This window comes from Danio rerio, chromosome 22 (assembly GCF_052040795.2).
Source record: "Danio rerio strain M-AB ecotype USA chromosome 22, GRCz13ab, whole genome shotgun sequence".
NCBI classification, from domain to species: Eukaryota; Metazoa; Chordata; class Actinopteri; order Cypriniformes; family Danionidae; genus Danio; species Danio rerio.
In genome coordinates, this window is record NC_141042.1 from 16,541,838 (window position 1) to 16,564,546 (window position 22,709).

Here is a 22,709-nt window from a genome sequence, read left to right on the forward strand (position 1 = left end):
ATGAAGTAGTTCTTTTTTTTTTTTCTTTACAATGATTGTTTTGAACGGATTGCACATTACAAATCATATTTGCTTTGCTTGTGATTGACTTAACACAACCAATCAATAGCTCAAAGGTTGTTCTGAGTAACTTTAGTCACTCTTTAGGGCACTGACCTGTCCACAGAACAGTGTATTGCTTGACTTTGCTGCCTGCTTAAGTAAAATATAGCCCCAAAACTGGTCTTTAACGAGGAAATACAACACCGGGTAAGTGAAAAATGTGTAAATCCTCTTAATGTATCTTAAGAAAGAGCAGTTATGTCAATGATTTTGTAAAGTTTTTGGTGATCTGTAGGGCTAATATTTAATATTGTCACTTTGGACAACTCGTAGTATAAAGTGGATTGGTTTAAATTAAATACAGAATTAACTTACAGAATTAACTTCAGAATTACAGAATGCTAGTTAATCTAGCAGATTAGCTAAGAGCAAACCTTTTTTCCAAAATCCTACTTGTCTTCTGAATTCGAAAAAGACATTGGCTGTTTCTTAATATGCATCCTCGTGTTCCCTTTTAACGGCATCATCAACCGCCAAAGTTCAGTTCCAAAACACAAGACTGCAAGAATGGAGTATGTGCGAGTTCCTGGATGCATTCTTGAAATCGAGGACGCGTTGATGCAGATTTGACGTAAAACTCGCTCAAAGTCATTGCAGCTGATTCTGAAACCTGATACCTGTTTAATATTAAAGTTCAGATATATAACTTTACCTCAGGAGTTTGTGAAAGTAAACATTGACAATGACAATCTTAATAAAGGCATAAACACTTTAAAGGTGTTTATTTGCTGAAATTCAAATTAAAGTCTGTGTTTTTTGTATTGCACAAAGTATATTTGTAAGGTTCTTGTGCATGTTAAATCTATTGAAAAGGGAGGAAAATTAAAATCATCGTATGAATGCTGTAATGTTGAAATAATTTTACATTAAATTGTGTGAAGGTCATGTGACCATCAGGGAGAATGCAACAGGTGCGTTCGACTTCATGCAGCGCTGCGCAGATCGATCGAAATCTGTCTTAAAGCGGTGCATTCTGGTTAGAAATCTTGTCCGGATTGATGCTGCGCCGACGCCACGTGACTGTCACATGTGGCATCAAAGTACCGCGACAGCGCTCCGAGATCAGACGGCAAACTCAGACCGTGCAGCTTCTGAAGAGCGACTGCAGGAGCTTTGATGACGACACCGATATTACACAATTGGCCGAGTTTACCACATGACAACAAACACGTGTATTTCGGGTTTATAATTGGACAAATTCCGATTCAAAAGTTTCAAAACAAACAATTCACTTTTCACACCCTCTCTATCCTGTACACATCTTGCTAATTAAAAGACTACAAATATTTTACTGCAGTATCATCTTTTGTTAAATAATCTGGTTATAAAGGTTAGCTTGTTTGCACAGGTTTATTTTTAACTTTTTTATACAGACTGTTTACTGCATTCATCTCCATGAACGATTTAAATGATATATTTTAGTGTATATTTATAGTGAATAACCTAAATATGAACTCAAATAAGTCTTACAGACTTGAAATAAGAAAATCATCATCATTGATCCTGCCACCCTAAAGCTCTCTTAACAAATTAAAGTAAAGAACTATTTTATTAAATAATTATAAAATGGTTTTATTATTATTATATAATATATATATTATTTCCTGTCTAGCAGTTTAAAGGCTACCTGCTCTTTCTGGGAAACTTCTACATCGCTCACTTATTTTACCTTTTGTTCTTTTCAACACAATCTTTTTGGATTAAAATGCTTTTTTTGAAAATGCATTCATTATCCAAAATAATGTCATTTATTAAGACCTAATCAAAACACCTTGTTTTGCTTTTTACATTGGAAATTTTTATATCTATAAATGTACATATATATAAACCCTTTTTTAGCAGATTCAAACAAGAAGTATTAGCCCAAAGGTTGATGTTTAACTCCTAGAATTTATGCTTATTGCTTTGTATTTAATAGACCTGTTCGTTTTTATGTTTATATTAACCTCTCATTTCCTCTTATTTCTCTCATGCATTTGTTATATATTTTATTCATAATTCTCTCTTATTTTTTAAAAAGGAACTACAGTTTGTAGAAACTGTATTCTGTTTTATTTGTAAATGTTTTGTTGTTATAAATAAAAATAACAAAAAAATATGATGACGCCATGTTATCGGTCATCATGCAGCAACTTTGAGTCCCGAAGTGTCCAGCTGTCCGTCTTGACGGCTCCGTTTTCAACTCCGCCCCGCCTGCGCTCGGCTAATCTCGTTGATCACCGGCTGCAGCTGAGCTTCATGTCGAACGCACCTAACATCTTATTTCTCACAAGACACATTCTGTGTTCTTACGGTCTACCGTGTTCGGTATTCTAATGTGACCTGCTAAGACTGCTCTCCGCAAGTCCATTCTCGGAACTGAGAAACAGCCATTATATTGCGTGATTTGCTTAGCCACTAAAATTTGTACTAGTCTTTTCCTGAAATGGTTTCTCATTGCACTTTAGGCAAGATGAAGTTATTGGCATGTATGTGGGCTTTGTGGGCATTTGCCTTATGTTCGATCCATGCAACCAAAGATATCTGCAACGCAAAGCCCAAAGACTTACCCTTGGAGCCAATGTGCATCTATCGCAACCCAGATGAGATCCAACCTAACAAAGAGCCAGAGAATATCCCAGTTGGAACCAACCCTCGAGTGTGGGAACTGTCCAAAGCCAACAGCCGCTTCGCCCTCTCGCTTTTCAAGCAGCTTGCAGGGGGCAAATCTAATGATGAAAACATCTTTCTGTCACCGATAAGTATCTCAACAGCTTTTGCCATGACAAAGCTAGGGGCTTGTAACACAACGCTGGAGCAGCTTATGAAAGTAAGGTTCAGTAGAAACTCTAAATAAAAATCAATCACTTGAACAAGTCAACAATTTCTCTATCTTTTTCATGTAGGTGTTTCAGTTCGATACGATAAAGGAAAAGACATCAGACCAGGTCCACTTCTTCTTCGCCAAGCTGAACTGTCGTCTGTATCGCAAAAAGCATGAGACAACGGAACTGATCTCTGCAAACCGCTTGTTTGGAGACAAATCCACAACTTTTAATGAGACCTTCCAGCACATCAGCGAGACTGTCTATGGAGCCAAGTTGATGCCTCTCGATTTTAAGGTTACATTTTTTATAAATGTCTATTTAAGGGATGTGCCAACCTGTTCCTGGAAAGCCACTGCTCCTATCCGTAAAATAACCTGAACATGCTAGCCCAGGTCTTTAGACTCACTAGAAACTTTTAGGCAAGTGTGTTGGAGCTAAACTCTAAAGAACATTGGCCCTCCAGGAGCAGATTGGAACACCCCTAGTCTAAAATATCTGGTCCTTTGGCCCTGTACTAATCAAATCAGGTTTTGACCTCCAGGAGAAACCGGAAGCTTCAAGAATAACGATAAATGAATGGATTGCGAACAAGACCGAGAACCGAATAAAAGATACCCTGCCAGAAGGTTCCATAGACACCAACACCATATTAGTCTTGGTGAATGCGATCTACTTCAAAGTAAGTGAGGGTACAAAGAGGTACTTGTTATTAAGGAGTAAAATTTCTCTTGTTGAGTTGTCCAATCCAAAGAGCTCAGGCATTGATGAACTAAAACCAACTAATTAGGATCTTCAGCCCCTGCTCCATTTGTTTAATCTTTTTTTTTTTTTTTTTAATTTCATAATTATATTAGTTCAAATACTAAAGCATGACACTAAGAATGCCAAGCCTCAATACCCAGGGAAATCAAGAACTTGTAAAACGTGCCATTTAAGTAGTTTTGGATAAAAAGCAATAGGCTGGCACACTAAACCTCAACCTCCAGTGTCATGTGCTATTGTGCCTCTAGAGGTCAGGGGATTGAGGTTTAGCTACACAACTCTTACTAACTAGTCTCCATTACACTCATTGTGGTAAACCTTACTCCTGTCCCGGTCACAACAGGCAATATAACCCCTCCAGATCTACTTGCATTACTTTTAAGTGGGATTCAAACTGGAGTCTCCAGTATAGGAGGCAGATGTACTTGTTCTGACTCTATTGATGCCATATGTCATGTACAGTATCAGTTACATGACTAGTGTAGCACTATATGTCCAACTCAATACATGCTTAATAGAACTTTTCGGGAAGCACGTTTGAACCAAATGGAGCACCTGCTACATACCAAGTATAGCTCTAGAGTGCCACTGTCCTGAGTTCCGCTATATCCCTAATCAAACACACCTTAAAAAATAAAATGTTTTTAGTGTTGCATGATAATTAAATGGCAGGTGTGATTGATTAGAGATGCCACTAAACTAATTATTATAGTGACCCCCAGGACTTGTCAACCCTTAAAAAATGTGGTTCTGAATGCAGCTCTAGAAATTTCCAGGCAGGTGTTTTAGGAGTAGAAAAGAGGTCCCTTAAGGTGTAGGATTTGGCATTCCTGACTCATGAACCCTGTTACAGTATGTTTTTTTCTTTGCATTCCAGGGGCAATGGAAAAACAAGTTTGATAAGCAAAATGTCATGAAGTTAGACTTTCATGTTAGCCCAACGCACAAATGTCCCGTCCCCATGATGTACCAAGAGAAGAAATTTCAATATGCAAAAATTCCTGAGGACAAAGTCAAGATCCTTGAATTACCCTACAACGGTGGGGACATCACAATGGTGCTCATCTTACCCATTGAAGGTGCAACCCTGTCGGAAGTAAGTCTACTATAAACAGTAAACACAATGTTCTCCTTTAAGATCTTAATCTGTCGCCATACATAACAACACTGAATCTATTTAAGGTGGTGGCAAATATGAACCTCAAGAAACTTGTCGGCTGGCTCCATGCTATGAAAGAGACCACAGTGGCTGTGCAGATTCCTCGTTTCCGTGTTGAGGACAGTTTCAGCCTCAAAGAGCAGCTGACGAAAATGGGCCTTGAAGATCTTTTTAGTCCAGCAAATGCCAGTCTCCCAGGTACATTACTCTGTTTTGACTTTAATGAATGTTTTAATTTTATGACTTCACCTGCTTTTTAAGTTATGATTAATTATGGTCAACGAATCTGGTGCACTCTGCTTGAAAAAGGCTTGACTTTAGCTATGTGATCAAAACCACCTATAAGTGTACTTCTGAAGAGAAAGACTGGGACAAGGGCAGGTGGAGGGATGCTGGTAGAAACCGTCAGCTGAGACAGTCCAATGGCTGCTGCTTATATACAAACATGATAATGATTGACCTACCTAAATGATTAGGCTACCCTTGAACCTATGTTGTGAACTTCATTTGTCATAGTTTACCCACCGCCAAGTTCTTTCCCCATTTCTTTTGTCCAACCTAAAAGCTTCTTTAGAGTCGGAATTTGGGCAGTTAATTGAAATTCAGTTTTTGGCCTGCAATAATTACGAGAAAAAAATTAATCAATTATCGCATAATATCCCACCAAAACTGAAGTAATGTAATGTGCATTTATATAGTGCATTTGTGTATGGCCATACTTCACAATCACGAGGAGGGGTCTCTTTACCCCACCACTTGTGTTCAGCACCCACTTGGATGATTCGACGGCAGCCACAGGACAACGGCGCCAGTGCGCTCACCACACACCAGCTATAGGTTAGATTCAGTGGATGGGGATGATTTAGAGGCCATGATGGGCAAACGGAGGGCATTTGGCCAGGACCCCAGGCTTACACCCCAACTCTATAAGAGAAGTGCCTGGGGATTTTAAATGACCACAGAGAGTCAGGAGCTAGGTTTAACGTGTCATCTCAAAGACGGCGCTTACTGACAGTACCCTTCACTTTACTGGGGCATTAGGACTCACACAGACCACAGGTTGAGCGCCCCCTGCTGCCCTCACTAAACTAAATTTAAAAATGGAAATAAGTAAAATCATGTGGCATGACTTGCAGCATGGGACGGGTTTGATTTATTGAAGTGTTTGGTTCATTCATGTTTTTGAAAGTGCGAGACGAGCAAAACCCACAGTCACTTTTTAGCTAAATGTGAGCACCTAATTGGTCAAATACATGCAAAAACCTCCTATTCAAATTTAGTGTAGAGAATTGTGTAATTTCAGCCTTTGAAATGTATAGGTGTAATAGCAACATTATTAAACACTGTTATTTCACCGTCATGTCGTCTGGCACTAGGGATGGTTGCTGATGCTGAAGGTCCCAACTTGTTCATCTCCGATGCTTACCATAAGGCCTTCCTTGAGGTAAGATTATTTAAAATGGTTAGCCATATCATTTTCTGAGGTGGGTTACACTATTTGTTTCGGCAGGTGAACGAGGAAGGAAGTGAAGCTTCTGCCGCCACAGCGGTAGTAGCTACCGGACGTTCCCTGAACATCTTCCGAGAGCAGTTTGTTGCGGACCGGCCTTTCCTACTGTTTATTCGTGAGTCTAGTATCAATGCCTTGATCTTCACCGGTCGAGTCGCAAATCCATGCAGGAGCAGCTAATATGGATCTGGCACTGAGGACAATTGTTGATCGTCCTTGTCTAGGCTTAACTTGCCTAGGCTGCTTTATTCCTTCCATCATCGCTTAAGAATGATTTTTTTTTTAATTGGTCCCAATATGTACCTTTATTTTTTGTCAGTATACCAAGAAAGCACTGGAAACAAACACGGCAATAGGTTGGGGAGATGATTTCGGAAATAAAGCTAAGTAAGGAATATGTACAGACACAGAACAAGGATAAAACAGGTTTATTTTTTTTTTCATATTAGAAATTTGGGTTTAGCAGTATCACACAATCTGGGCTTACATAATTATACATTGAAAGAACATAATTAAAAATCCTTCACAGTTACACTTAAAGTGCTTTATTTCTATTTAGAAGAATGGACTTGACACACTGCCAGTAAGGAAACAAAAATAAACATAGTGGTTATCGTGAAGATGGCATTCACATTATTAATGATTAAACTTTCTGATTCCTGTACCATTTGAAATGCAAATTTAAAGCAATCATAAACGCAGATTAATCTCAAATAAGTAAATATACCTTAATTGCCTATCAATATAATTTCTTAATTCTTAAAACATTTGCTATCTCAATAAATATATTGGTCTACTATTAAAATTTTAAGACAACTATTCTCGTGTTTTGGAATTTGGACCTTTTTTTTCCCAAGAATAAAATATTTTTGCTTTATCGTGGTTTTGTAAAATAAGATAGTTTCTGAAGTATGGTTTAAATTAAAGTGATTAAATCTTCTAAGACACATGGAAAGAACTTTACAGACTATATTGCTTTTACAAGATAAAACAATATAGCATGACAACTCGTAAAAGGTCAATATTTTGGCTTCTGTTGGTGCAAATTTAGATGCCTGGAATTGTCTTTATGTTTGGCCATTACAAAAGACAGACAACATGCAAATAAACAATTCCTACTGAAGGTCAGTAGAAGAACAATGTCTTGTTTCCTTGTACAAAGACTCTTTTGAGGTAAAAACAAAACAATTGACTTTTTTTTTGACACTGCATCACTTGCTTGTTTGCTTATTCAGACAGACTAAGAGTTGAAATATATATATGTAGGCTATTGAAGTGTCCTCTTCTGAAATGTGTTGCTTGTACAAAATATTTGCTCCAGAGGGACTCACGACAAGACTGAACAAACTCTGAAGATATGGCTCAGTTTTGTCAGTCGGACTTCCCTCCCCCCAAAAAATAACAAAAAACGACTAAGTAGAGACATGCACTTTATCACGTTTCACAAGGCGGACCATGAAAAAAAAACAAATAAACATGAGGTAAATGTGATCGCACAGATAGAATTTTATCCCATTCGCCAATATCATACCTGCCAACATTTGTCTCTGAAAATCCGGGACCCCACAGGGGGCGGTTTGGTGTTAGGCTGAGAACTGGGTAAGTAACTGTACTATGCACCGGGTTTCGGGCAACCGATGCGATCGGATACTATACCAAAGTCGGCGACCCGTGGATGTCACACACCATTCACAGTGGGTGTCAACGATTCCCATTTACTTAGAATAGTTGACATCAAGCGTTGCCGAACTGAATTGTGGATCCGTCGGCGCCAATTCAGCGGCGTTGCTTGCTGCAGAAGTTCGGGATTTCTCAACTGTGCATAAAGCAATCTGATTGGCTGACGCTTCAGTAAATACCCCAGCTCAGAAAGTAGCCTATTGTGGACTAATTTCATTGGCTGATCGTGTCAGCCCCAACTTCAGACACACCCTCAGTCAAGCACTGACGCTGAAGCCCCGTGTGAATCCACGATTACAGTATAAAAAATGATGGGAGTTTTCCAGAAGTAACAAAATGAGAGGGTGAAGGAAGATGGGTCTGAAATACGGGAGACTCCCAGAAAAAATGGAAGTGTTGGCAGGTATTGCAATATGCATAAACGCGTAACAAGTTTTTCATGTTGAAATCGACTGGTCGCCGTTTGCACAAGTGCATTTTCATTCTGCACCCTTTCATCTGGAAATAGGCCGAAATATTGCTTCAATGTCGTTCCATATGTAACTACACATTCAATAACACTGTGTTAAGATTAGACATAATTTGGTTAGGATTGACTTGATCAGTCAATAATTGAACTGCAGTAGATGTATTGTCATAGAGAAACATTACATTTTACAGGCTAATATATACACCGTAGCAACACATTTATCCTCTTAAAGCTTGAAAAACATACAAAAGCCAAACACATAATATTAGAATGAATAATATAGTTGAACAAAAACAGACAGGTTGGTCAACCATCAATGTTTCGAAGGTCAACATTAGGGAAACATGCTAAAAAGTTATCATAAGCCCTGAAACCCAAATTAACATGATTAAATTTAGACTGCTAAAAGGTGCAGCTCAATAACAATCGGAATGACTGATTATAGATATAGATCCCTTGATATTAAATTGCAGTTAATTCATTCACATAGAGATAATTTAAGTCACTATCACCCTTATATGATTGGCATACACAAAACAGGCTCATGCCCCAAATCTAAATTTAAACGTAAAGGCGTTAAAAGAACCTATTTGCTTGATATATTATAACATATTAGATTGTGATTATGTTGTTGTTTACAGACATACTCATCTGCCCTTATCATGAGGTTGCATTGTGACAAATAAAAGCAATATCAACATGCTCTTCTATTTACCTGGGTTCTTAACTGTACAACAAACGTGAAATCATACTGTTTCAGAATTGTATTTCAATGCGGATGCTTCTGAAGCATGGCTATTTACATTGAGTGAAAATATTCATGTTTTTTTTTTCTCGCTGCACTCGTGAAATATGTCGACCCAAGTTACCCAGAGCTAGAGTTCCAAGTAAGAAAATCTGCTTGGTACAAACCGAAAAGGTCAACACCAAAAGTAAACAGAGAGTTCCTGATATTTGTAAGAAGTGTTTACCTGCTGACCTGTGTTCACAGATGAGAGTAACGGTAAAAGTAAGTTCCAACCTGTGTTTGATATGAAGCGAGGTGCACAAAATCTCTATCGGAAACATCAGTAGCTGATTTTTATAACCATTTCCTAAAAAATAAAAAAATCAGTCGCAATCAAGTGTAATTCACAGCCTTATAAAAACAATAACAGCTTGACTTGCGCTTAAACACCTTTGCTTTTGTTGATCGTTCTCGAAACTGCCTCTGTGTTGTTATTACATGTATAAATTTGTCTAAATATGCATAAGTGACACATGTATATAGATATACAAGTATTCCAAAAACTAAACAAACACCCCCACCCTTTCTTTAAGTGCCTGATGTAATCTCTTTTTCTCCTGTTCACCCTCCCAAGGGTTTAAGAACTTCCAAGTTTCAGTTCCTTTGGTTACTGAGAGCTTCAGTAAATTCACGTCATAGCACCATCTGGAAACATCTGTTCATAAGCCAAGTGTAAAGGCACTTGACCCCAAGGTTAAAGTGCCTTCCATTAGATGAAGGGAAAACTTAAACTCAAAGTCATTCCGTGGCATTTAATTTTTTTTCCCCCAGTCATCACAGACATACGGTTTCCGTTTTCCTAAATGGCATTGACAACCAAGTCCACATTTGGTTCGTCTCCGCACTAGACTCAATTCTTTTGACTTGACACATAAAAGGAAGAAGGTTACGTCTTCTGGGACCCCTTCCCCCTGCTCAAAAACATTCTTACAAACAAAATATCTGTAAAACAAGTTGGTGAGGCTTGTAAATCTCAACGTAAAGAAAAAAATTAAACAATGAACATAAAATTCGGCTGAGTGCATCCACACATCTGCGTGTGACAGATCGGTATTGCGTAGTGATGTGAGAGAGAGGTAACTGAGCGGTCTATTGTAGCTTATTTGAGGTTGAAAGATTTCCTGTGTGTTATATCACTGTATCGCCCACATTCAGCAGCTGAGTAGTTGAGTTTGGAGATGTATGAAGGCCTTAACGGAAATTAAAAGTAAATAAATATGTCACTGCTATGCTTGACCCTTGTCCTTTCACCAGCGTGCCTATATCACAGTATTACCACCTACATTAAACAGTAAAATAACAATGTGAGTGTTTCTGGTTATAAACCCTAAGTTCTACAACTACAACTTCCTTGCGTTGAGGCTAAGTGTGAGCAATGCGTTTCAGTTATATGGCAGGCCGGATCGGCACTTAAAAAGAAACTAAGAATCTTATGTTAGGTCAGACCTGAGGGTCCCTAATAAAAAAAAAAACTGAACCCGTTTTCCTAAGCTTGCCATGACTGGGGAGCACAAAGTCAAGTCCCAGGTTAATTTATCAAGATTGTCTCAAGGCAAAGTAGCGAAGGACTACGATGTCCTCTCATTTTAAAACGCATCTTCTGGCACAGAGAAGTTTGGCAATTTTTGACGCAATTTGACCAAATCATAGCTAGAGCTTCTCTTTTTGTTTATCCTGAAAGATTTGTAGTAGTACAAAAATATAAAAAATCATAACATATAAAAAGACAGAAAAGACTAAAAACAAATCAAACGAACAAAATTAATCACTGCATCCAGTGGTGTGTGAGGTTGTTGGAGTGTGGCTTGTCTTCATATATTGACGTCCTGTTCAGTTTGTATGGTGAAGGTAGATGCGGTTTAAAGCGGAAATACCATTTATAAATCCCTAGAGAATACTATTCCTAGCAAACTGTTCCTTGCATCTTTGTTATCATTGAAAAAAATAGAGGATCTTTGTCCAAATGGGACGCATAAGACTATCCCTTTTTTTTTTTAGACCTTTCCTTTTTGACAGTAGCTGAAAGAACCTCCTGCTTACTCAACTTCTTCCAAATTGCAACTTTCAGTGTGGATGTTGGGAGACAAGGGACAGGCGGATCTCAAGAGAGAAGGTCCTGTTTGACCCTGCTGTCCTGTGTCTCCCTAAATTTGTAACATTTTTCGTCAAAGCCTTTCAGTCAGGCCCAGTGGTAGAGACTGACGGTTGGACCCCTTCTCCAAAGGATGAGCCAGCACCTCCCCCTCCACCATTGCCCTCAGCTTCCTCCTGGCTGGGTGACTCGTCTTCGTTCTGTCCTCCACGGGAGGTGACCGTGGTGGTCTCGGGAGAGGCACTATGGGACACCTCCTGTGGGGCACAGCCTGGGTGGTTCTTACGGAAGTGCTGGTTGAGGATAGCCTGGAACGGGAAACTCTTGCCACAGACATGGCAATGAAAGGGCTTGTTTCCTGTGTGCTTACGGATGTGGTACTCAAGTTGGTCCTTGCGGGTGTATTTCTTCCCACAGATTCGGCAGACAAAAGGGGTAATGCCCATGTGCAGGCGCATGTGACGATCTAGGCTGCCCTTCTGGTTGAAGGACTTGCAGCAGTAAATGCAGGTGAGACGGGGGTTGTAGCGGAACCACCTGTCACCTACCTGTTCTCGTAGGTATTCCTCATATCCTCCCATGTCAAACACAGCTTGTTCCTCTCCCTGTATGGAAAAGGGTGAAAAGTTAATGGTCTAACATAGGTTAACATAGGCACACCACCTGTTCTGTCAGCGGTACAATTGTAAGGTTTCTTATTTGCTCAGCAAGTGTGACTGACCAATATTTATTTGAAACTGTCTATAGATATTAAAGAAATTAAAGGGTTGTAATTGTAAACTTTTGATTACAACTATGTTTGGGATGCCTTACTTGTGAGGTGGGATGTCTCTGATCGTCAACTCTTCCTGGAGACTCACTCTTGGCTCTCTGGCGATCAGCCATGACCACCACACTACCTGTTGGACTAAACCTGAGGAAAAAAACAAGTACAGGTTCACAATTTTACCAAACAAAACAGAAAAAGTGTTATTGAGCTAAGTGAAATACATTTAAGTACTGTGTCTTGACATTCCTTAACATAAAAGAAAGTTTGTATCTACATCGATAAGATTCTTATACACAAAAAAAAAACTTTTAAAATTGAACGTGAACTTCCTTTAGATGCCATACACACCTCTCTGTTTCACTGAAGCTACTGGACGGCTGGGAACTTTTCCCACCTCTTCCTCCTTCCTGCACCAGTGTGCTACGTCCTGAGGTGTCAATCATTACTGTCGGCCCCTCCTCTGCCCCACTGCCTTCCTCCGCTGAAGCCTGGGTCTCTGCCCCCATCCACTCATCCATCCTTTCTGTCTTAATCCGAAACCCATCAACCATCCGCACGTTCTCCTCTCCTCCTCTCTCTGCCTCAGGTCCTGTTTCAACATACCATTGCCCGGCTCGGTTAATTCGAAGAATGGGTTCTTTTCCAGATCCTACCTCCTCGGAGCCAATGCCACTGTGCTCCACTATTTGAGGGCTCATGGACTCCCCAGGGGGACTAATCTCTCGAACTTCCCTCACATCGCGGATGCTGATCACCCCAGTGTTGCCAATCAACCGTGAGCTTGTGAGTCTGGGACTCAAGGAGCGGGACCCACTTAGTGTCGTCCCACCTCGTCCCGACTCAATGGTTTGGTTGGTGGTTCTATGAGCTCCATTCCCGAGCTCCTCTTCCACATCTGATAGGCTGATTTTAAAGTGGATGCCTTCCAAAATCTGTGTGCAACGATCAATAATATGCTGCATTTGGAGGAAGCTGGCAGCCGTCAGGTAACTGATGATATCGGCAAGTTGCAAGCATAATCGTCCTGTGTAGCAGAACGAAAGGAGCTGCTCGAATACGGTTGGGTTCCGGATGACTGATATGGACACGGTGCTCATCTCACTCAGTGACATGTGGTCCCTGAAGTAGGGGGAGCTGGCGGCAAGGACCACCTTGTGGGCACGAAAACTGTGGCCCTGAACATTGACAACAATGTCACATAGACGACCCTGTATTCGCAACTGGTTCAAGTGCGACAGGACGGAGTTGCTGAAGTCCGGAATATCAAGTTGGATGCTTCCTGCTCGTTCCATGCGGGCTGCCTATTGCGCTGCTTTTCAAAGCTGCGGACAAATAAAAAGAAGTTCAGGTTATTGGATTAAGTCTGTAAAGCTGTAAAGTTAATTAAAAATGCAATATAATAGAGACACGTTTTGCATTGCGACAAAAGATGTGCAATTTTCATTTCATTTTATCTCCTTCGGCTTAGTCCCTTTATCAGGGGTAGCCACTGGGAAATGAAACTTATCCAGCATATGTTTTACGCAGCCAATAACCTTCCAGCCGCAACCCAGCACTGGGAAACACTCATACATTATGGCAAATTTAGCTTATTTAATTCACCTATACCACATGTCTTTGGACTGTGGGGGAACCGGAGCACCCGGAGGAAATGCACACCAACACAGGGAGAACATGCAAACTACACACAGAAATGTCAACTGGTCCAGACGGGACTTGAACCACTGACCTTCTTGCTGTGAGAACACCTAGCCACTGTGCTGCCCTCATGCCAAATTTATATACAGAGAAAACCACAAATTAATTATTCAAAGGCTGTTTCCCAAAGAAAAGTGTGGGACCAGCTGACAATAGTTGATGCGGACGTGTTCAGGGAAACTTGTCTGAAGTTTTGTTCAAGTAGCTCTAATTTACAGAGTCCATCAGAGTCAACTGGTGCCTCTACCGCTGCTTTTCCACTACCAGGCCAAATGGTTCTGTATGTTTAACCGTTCTAATCCAGTCACTATAGAAATGGTTTCATTTCCCACTGTTGTGCCAATAATAGCTGTGTCTCATTTCAGAGGCTGAATCCTCCGAAGGATGCGGACTTCAAAGGTGAGTCCTTCAAAGTCCACACAAGCCGAAACGCGCATTTTGAAATGAGACGATCTAGCCTACAGAGGACAGATCTGGTTACCTAGCAAGCGGCAATAACATTTGTAATGACTTTTTTTTTTCAGAGTTATTTTAAAACTTATTTTAAGAGATCTGAAGGCAAAAAAGTTTAAGAGAAGCTGGAAATATAATTAATTGATCCATACATGTACACATAAAAATGTAAACTGTCTATAAAATCACATTTTAGTAAGACATGTCAAACTCTTTTTGTTTTTTTACCGCGTTTAAATATCCAAGTAAAGTAAACATAATTCATACATTTAATCTGGGGTTTTTAAAAAACGTCCTGCCGTTATCAGCACACAATGAATCTTGGGACATTTGAGGCAGCAAAGGGTCCACCGGTTGTGATCTTTAATGTATGGAAAATGAAGTACGCATTTGGAGGCGGTATTTGAAGAAGCCTTCAAATTTTTTTAAATGAGGATGGCCTTCTTCATGCCGCAATGATGCTGCATCCTTCGGAGAATGCACCCTCTGAAATGAGACACAGCTACTGTAACTCTTTGAATTGTGATAAAAACGTCAGATGTTGTCTTTGTAGCGTAAGTGAAATTTAAACATCCTGGTCATTGATGATGGATGATGATCAACTATTTCTGTTTTTATTCAGTCATATGAGACAGGAAAGTGACTTGCAGCACAATATGTGCACAGTTACCATTTTATGAATAAGGCATTTTCGGACCAAATGCTCACTGGACATACTTCACAGTTAGAAAGTACATATACTCAAAGGTAGTACAAAGTGGCTTATGGATACATTTCCTTTTTCCACTTCCTGTTAACTCTTTTGACAATGTATATTTGCTCCCCACAAGTTTTCAGTCCATATCCAAAATTTCACAAAAAGTGAAAGCTAACTTTTCGGAGTGCTGTCAGCCAGATTGAATATAGTCACTATTTTTGCAGAATCTGCACACTACATCTTTAAGAGCTGACCAGATTTTTTGTAACAACTCAGATTACATGTAGCATGCTGAAAAGCTTAAAACAATGGTTATTACATGGCTGAATGATGATAACTACACACATGCTTTAACAACAGCAATGACAACAACCTGTTTAAAAGTTTATGAAATTACAAAGACATCACTTGTCATTTAATAGCATTCAGCATTCATGAAAAATTCCAGTTATAACAATGTAATGCAACGTATGACCCATTTTTCTTGAAGAAAAGTTACATCTGAAGTGAGATGCGACAAAGATTTCCCTCACCTTTTAGATTTCAGGCACAAAAATCTCCACTATATTTTTCGGCACTCTTGCACTTCTTTATGGCTACAACCCACAGCTGTTAGACAGCAAAGTTGCCATTTTTGCATTGCATAGGTCAGTAGGATTGGTTCGCAGTGTTACTTTGTCTCTCTCTGTTTTTGACATAGTATCGGCCGACGGCGCAGGGCAGCTGTAACCGGCGGCGTGGCACCTCAGTTCGGTCCCAGTAACACACTGCAGCGCGGTGATGCGATGAAGCCTACCCGAAAAACACGCACACACCCCGGCGCAGAGCAAGCAGGGAGGTGCCTTACCCCGGTCCACGCCAAATTTATATTTACACAAAAATACAAGCCAAAATACGGTTTTCCTTTTACGACAGTCTGTTTTGAGTGATCGGGCATTGAATTCCCCCCATTTCACGACCACTATTTATCGCTATACTTATCGCCAGGGATTCTGCTGTCGCTTTCGGTTCCTCCGCCGCTCTCATATTCCCCCATGTATAACATGAGCCAATGTACAGAAAATGGCATTCTAGGAAATGTAGTTCTGTCGCGTCCCAGCCGTAACAACTTCCAAAGGTGGAACTCGGCGAAGAGGACTCGTGCTCCCATGATGCTTTGTTTTTACCATCGCTGTGAAAGTAGGTAAAGAGTTCGGTTGCATTTTTTGGTGACAGTTTCTTCCTCTCTTTTATGTGTGAGGGGGTATAGAGAGATAAAAATGGAGAGGCATTCAGCCATTGAAAGGCAGTAAGTCGTTTTACACTTGAATATATAGCATTTTATGAATAAATTACACACGTGTTGGAGAAACTCTTGTTGCAGGGCACTGCAGGCCTATTCGATATCAATAACACTGAACCCATTGAACCCAGGAAGAAAACATATAGGCTATTAGTCGTGTATTATCTAAAATCAAAACTTTATATAAGAAATATATATATATATATATATATATATATATATATATATATATATATATATATATATATATATATAGTGAGTGTGTGTGAATTTACTGTATCATTAATAATATGTAGAATGCAGCGTTTTTTGCAGAAAAAACACAATTGCTAATACGATACGTAAAAAATAGTTGGACAAGGTTATATGTGGCACCGAATTCACTGAATGTGAGCAAAATGGGTGGATTCATATATTCAATATTTGTTAGGTACTAGATAGTCATCTATATGCATAATATATGAGCAACTTTACATCCTGTTAAATGTAAAATTTGTACTGTTAGTCTATATGTGCACACTGTGTGAATTTATGAATTTAAGATTTACGAATAGATTAATACTTGTAAAAATCATAACGGTTTGATGAAGCCATTTCAGTACAAATCCAGTAGGTGGCGCCATTTATTCATATATGGGCACATCTTTCGCTTCGGTGACTGGATTATTTCTTTGACATTAGTTTTTTCTGTAGATGATCTTCGACGTTATTAAATCACCTTATTGTTTGTTTGTATCAGTTTAATTATTTATTTAAAATTCAATCTCCATCGACTATAACGATTTAATTTTAACTTTAATTTAACTTGAACTTTTAATCGATATTGCAATGTAAGCATTCACAATAGTGTCATTGCAGCATATGCAATGTTGATTCTGGATAATAATTCCTCATTTGCATGCATTTTTGAGGCCTGTGATTGTTTGAGGATTGTAAAAGCATTCACACATAAGAAATTGCACCAACTGTAACCTTAATAACGATTAAGTGTATTGATTTATTTATACAACAAAGACTATTCAGTTTTATTTTACATTTGATTAATGTACCTGAATACTGTTAGACTACTCGAAAAACAATAAATGTTTATATTAATAAATGAAAACAGTTTATTTCATTTGTATCTTTTCTTTATTGTATTTATCTACGCTTGTAGAGATTGTTTATTATGCACTGACAGAATTAACCCAATCAATCCACTATAATGATCAATTCTTACCAAACAGAATTCATCTGGTGTCATTTGCTGAAGTTGTATTAATATCGCAATATATAACATATATATATGTATATATATATATATATATATATATATATATATATATATATATATATGTGTGTGTGTGTGTGTGTTATATATTGCGATATTAATACAACATGATGCATATATAATGCAATAACAAAATATATGTAATATATATAATGCTATAACAAAATATCACAATGTTAGATTTTAACAATGTCTGCAGCCCTAGTACAAAAGTCTGAGACCCATTTACAAATGTTTTTTATTATTATTAAGTCTTTCTAAATGCAAAAAATGAATATTGATTTAAGTTTAATTGGAAATGTTTGCATGAAGAAATTATTTCAATATGTCCTGGTGTTCACAAATATTTATTTTGTCTCAAACATCACCATGTTTTCATTCATTCAATCATTTTCTTTTTGGCCCCTTAGTCCCTTTATTATCAGCGGTCACAGTGGAATGAGCCGCCAACTTATCCAGCATATGTTTTATGCAGCGGATTCCCTTTCAGCTGCAATCCATCAATGGGAAGCACCCATTCACTCTCATTCACACACATACACTATAAACAATTTTAGCCTACCAAATTCACCTGTACCGCATGTCTTTGGACTGTGAGGGAAACCGGAACACCCTGAGGAAACCCTTGTGAACACTGGGAGAACATGCAAACTCCACACAGAACTGCTTGCCGATGCTCGAACCTGCGACCTTCTTGTTGTGAGGTGATCGTGCTACCCACTGCGCCACTGTGACCCTCCCTATGGGTATTTATTTGATTCAGAATTCCATAATTTTAACTATGATCTCAAAACACCTGATTATAAACACTAAAGACAAGATTGCATAACACAATACATAAATATAAAACACAACATGGCTTGGTTTTACTTTCAACAACATTTATTAACAACTAACAGAACAAATACACATAGGCTAGATGTTACAATGTGCAACAGTGAACAGGGACAAAACTGGCTCATGATTTGATTGTATTTACGAGGAACAGATAAATAGAGTACAAGCCTTTACTATGATAAACCAGCTGATATTCTATTGGACCGTGGCATGTCATCTTTCCATCCCATCAAATTAATTTCATTAAGAGTTGAGTCACGCAAAGACAAAATGACCGCCCCGATGGGCGGCAGAACAGATCAATGTGCACAAGCTATAATACATGGCGTACTATCGTAGTAAAATAATAAAATATATTTACAATTAATACACACAATATTTAGTTCCATCCCTCCGAGTTTCAAATGTATTGGAACTGTTTGAAGATAAATTAATATTGACAGCTAATGTACATGCACGCTCTAATACAACAACAGCAACACTTTATTTGTTGAAAGGTGACGAAAAACCAAATACATTTACAAAATACATTCTGGATCAGGGGCGAAATAAATCTTAATACCATAGTGTTAACTCGAAGAAACAGAAGTACCTCTCGACCGCATTTCTTCAGTTTAATTTCAACAATGTAGTACAACAAGCTAGTACGTTTCACATCAATCCGTTTTTAGAGAAAGTCAGTAATGCCTATGTTGGTTCTCAGGGAGCAATCCCCGAAAAGTGCTTGTCTAAAGGAATCCATTCGACAAAAATAATGGAGTAACAGTTCGGTTAAGTGCTTCCCTAAGTTGCAGAATAGTTTCAACAGGTGGTCTGTCAGGAGCAGCAGAAGATCAGGTCTTAAATGTGATCGCAGTTGACTTCCAACAATTCCTAGTTTCTCCAGACCAGCACAAACACACACTCATCCAATCGAATGCTACAGATCGAGACGACAAAGTTCACGAATAGTCCCTTTAAGAAGAAGAGGTGATATTCCCAGAAGACACTATGGTTTCCCTGGGCGAGTATTCAGGCTCGTCCTTATTGGGATGGGAGGAGTTGTCTGACTTGCTCCTGCTGAATTCAGCACCCATGATGGGCCTGGAGAACTTGCCTGAAGGTTGGACGCAGACGCCGCAGTTGAGCATTTTAATGAAGGCCCGGCGCATCTCGTTGCTGGTCAGGGTGTAGATCAGAGGGTTCATGGCAGAGTTGAGCACGGCCAGAGCGAGGAACCACTCGGCCTTGTAGAGAATTGAGCAGGTGAGGGTCTGACAGGCAACGTCAAGGAGGAGCAGGATGAAGAGCGGCGCCCAACATGCTATGAAGCAGCTCAACACGATGATGACGGTCTTCAAAAGCGCCATAGACTTCTCCGAACTCTTGTTGGAGCCTCGGCCGTTGGCGACCTTGCGGAAGACTAGCTTGCGGCTCCGTGTGCGCACCAAGGCATAGATGCGGGCGTACAGGATGACGATGGCCATGAGAATAACGCTGAATACGGTGGTGCAGAAAAGGATGTAGGCTTTGTGGTAGAGAGGCAGAACTGTGGAGCAGTTGTTCATGCTGTCGATGCAGTTCCATCCCATGACTGGTAGACCGCCCAAGATGGCGGCGATGAACCAGACGGTACTGATGAGCATGAAGACCCGGCAGGTCTTGCCATTGTTGTGGAGCTTCATCTTCAACATGGTCAGGTGTCGTTCAATGGCGATGGCTAAGAGACTGAACACTGATGCAGCCAAGGCCACAAACATACTCCCTTCTCTGAAGAACCATTGCGTTGGGGTCAACTTGTAGGTATTGGCTCCTGACAGCAGGATGTTGGCAGTATAGACCACTCCGGCCAGCAAGTCTGACAAGGCCAAGTTCCCAATGAAGTAGTACATGGGTTTGTGGAACTTCTTGGTCCTCCAAATAGTAAGGAGAACCAGAACATTTTCCAGGATGATGAAGCAGCACACGATGATGAACACAACAGAGTCCGCTTTGAGTCCCGGGTCCTTGTGGACCTTGCGAAATTTCCCAGTGAAGTTGTAGTGTCTGGCGATTAGGTCATCCATGGTTTGCACTGGCTTGGTAGTTTTATATCCAACGTGCAACCCACCACAGGCCACAGAGGGGTGCTGGTGGACTTGGGAAGCCGGGTATCCAGTTCTCCTCTTAGTATGATGTCATGTAAGCAAGGTTTTCTCAAGTCAGGTAAAAATCCTTACAGAGGATGAATGCGGTCCACAAATCCAAAAACTGCATCATGGAAATGCTAGAAGAAATTAGTTGATATAAATTAGCACACTAGAAAAGGATATTGGTAAACTATTAGGCTACTTCATGGTTTTAGCATAGGCAAGGCATCAAACTTTAAGTGTTTATTTTTTTAAGTATGTGACAACATATTACAAAAGTAAAATCTCACAATGACGTTTACTGATGAACTGAGACATACAGTTGAAGTCAGAATTATTAGCCCCACTGTTTATTTTTCCCCCAATTTCTGTTAAACGGAGAGAAGATTTTTTAACACATTTCTAAACATAATAGTTTTAATAACTCATTTCTAATAACTGATTTATTTTATATTTGCCATGGTGACAATAAATTATATTTAACTAGATATTTTTCAAGACACTTCTATACAGCTAAAAGTGACATTTAAAGGCTTAATTAGGTTGGTTAGGCAGGTTAGGGTAATTAGGCAAGTTATTGTATAATAATGGTTTGTTCTGTAGACTATCAAACAATATATAGCTTAAAGGGGCTAATAATTTAACCTTAAAATGGATTTTTAAAAATTAAAAACTGCTTTTTATACTAGCCGAAATAAATCAAATAAGACAAATAAATCAAATTCTCCAGAAGAAAAAATATTATCAGATATACTGTGAAAATTTCTTTGCTCTGTTGAACATCATTTGGGAAATATTAAGAAAGAAGAAAAAAAATCAAAGGGGGGCTAATAATTCTGACTTCAATTGTATATGCTTCATGAAAATGTTTGGCTTAAAAAGTTAAAACAAAACGAGTAAAATATTTGTTTATAAATAATCCCACTAAATTTAGTCTATGTGAATGTGAGACAATGGCTACTGGACTGTTTTTGTTGTCTTTTTGTTAATACGAATCTCAGAAATGCCAAGTTGAGACGACATGCCAAGAGATGCCAACCCCCAAGATGAAAAGACGTTAAATTGTTTATGGTGTTTAGCCGTTAATTTATAATTTAGATCGTTTTATCACACACTGCCTTTTTAAATAGACTATCGTCAAAATAAAGTATTTTTGGCTACTTGTAAATGAAAATAAAAATTAAATAAAAAATAATTAATGAAAATCAGAAAGTTTTATTCCAAAAAAAAAAAACGGCTACTAAAAAGTAGGCTACTTTTTCAGTTTAAAGTAGCCAACTACAGTTAATTAAATCGTCGATGTAATTTCGTGACTGATTTCAAAACTCTGTCAAATTCGTACGCACTGATGAGAAATGCCACCATCGTTACGAGAACTATTCATGCTTTAACTATTTTTATGCGTCCTACCCTAACATTTAAAAGCCATTCGCGATATATTACGAACTTTAATGCTAAAATAAGACTTTATAGACTTCATAAAACGGTTACGAACGCTCTCTCTCCTGACATTCATAAAGTAAAAAGTGGACAAGAAGAGTTTCTCTTACCTTCAAACTCCAGACTGAGTGTCCTGCCCGCGTAATCCTGCAGTAATGATGTAATATATCCAGATATCAAAGATGTAGTGTTTATCGCATCGCCCGAGTCTCGTGTGGAGGATTGTGAAGGTAATTTTTCTCTGACTGAAGAGAGGCTGGAGAGCCAATTCACCCCTTCTGCAGTTCAGCCCACCAGTTTGATAGCCCTCCCCCTTTCCCTCACTCTCATTACCCTATTATTATTCCACAGCATCCAAAGCTCTCTAAGACGTTCCAAAACAATATGCTGGAGACTATCACACATTTAGGAGATGATTATAATAATAAACGGCACAAATTAGTATCACTTTAAGAGATTCACCCTCAAAAATTATTATTTACTCAGATTGTTACAACCCTTTATGAGTTTCCTTTTTCTCTTGAACACAAAAGAAGCTGTCTTGAAGCTGAAAACCTGTATTGACTTACATAGCAAGAAATATAAATACTAATGAAAGTCAATGGTTACAGGTTTACAACTCTCTTTAAAACATCTTCCTTTGAGTTTTGTGGAAGAAACAACCTCAGGTTTGAAAAGGTAAATATAATTTTCATTTTAAACTGCTTAGCTAAATTGTCCGTAGTGTAGGCTATGTGTGTGAATGAGAGTGTATGAGTGTTTCCCAGTGATGGGTTGGCGTCTGCTA

The 22,709-nt window shown here is 39.0% G+C and overlaps 3 protein-coding genes across 6 annotated transcripts; 1 reads left to right on the plus strand and 2 right to left on the minus strand.

Annotated features, from left to right (window-relative positions):
- Positions 1–145: 145 nt before the first annotated feature.
- On the plus strand, positions 146–7,480 carry serpinc1 (serpin peptidase inhibitor, clade C (antithrombin), member 1). Its single transcript, NM_182863.1, is given in 8 exon segments — positions 146–249; positions 2,550–2,911; positions 2,988–3,203; positions 3,451–3,588; positions 4,549–4,767; positions 4,854–5,028; positions 6,207–6,274; positions 6,341–7,480. Coding segments are annotated over 7 exon segments (1,353 nt in total). The 5' UTR covers positions 146–249; positions 2,550–2,554; the 3' UTR covers positions 6,521–7,480.
- Positions 6,754–16,025, minus strand: zbtb37 (zinc finger and BTB domain containing 37). Of its 3 annotated transcripts, XM_087303144.1 has the most exons (5): positions 15,051–16,025; positions 14,441–14,749; positions 12,486–14,078; positions 12,182–12,281; positions 10,014–11,973 (listed from the first exon to the last, which is right to left on the minus strand). In XM_087303144.1, exons 3-5 carry the CDS (start codon positions 13,427–13,429, stop codon positions 11,452–11,454), a joined length of 1,566 nt encoding a protein of 521 aa, XP_087159270.1. In that variant the 5' UTR covers positions 13,430–14,078; positions 14,441–14,749; positions 15,051–16,025; the 3' UTR covers positions 10,014–11,451.
- A 2,374-nt stretch (positions 16,026–18,399) lies between these two features.
- On the minus strand, positions 18,400–22,171 carry s1pr1 (sphingosine-1-phosphate receptor 1). Of its 2 annotated transcripts, none has more exon segments than NM_131691.3 (2): positions 18,400–20,619; positions 22,033–22,171. In NM_131691.3, a coding segment is annotated over 1 exon segment (1,089 nt). In that variant the 5' UTR covers positions 20,420–20,619; positions 22,033–22,171; the 3' UTR covers positions 18,400–19,330.
- Between the last annotated feature and the right edge of the window lie 538 nt (positions 22,172–22,709).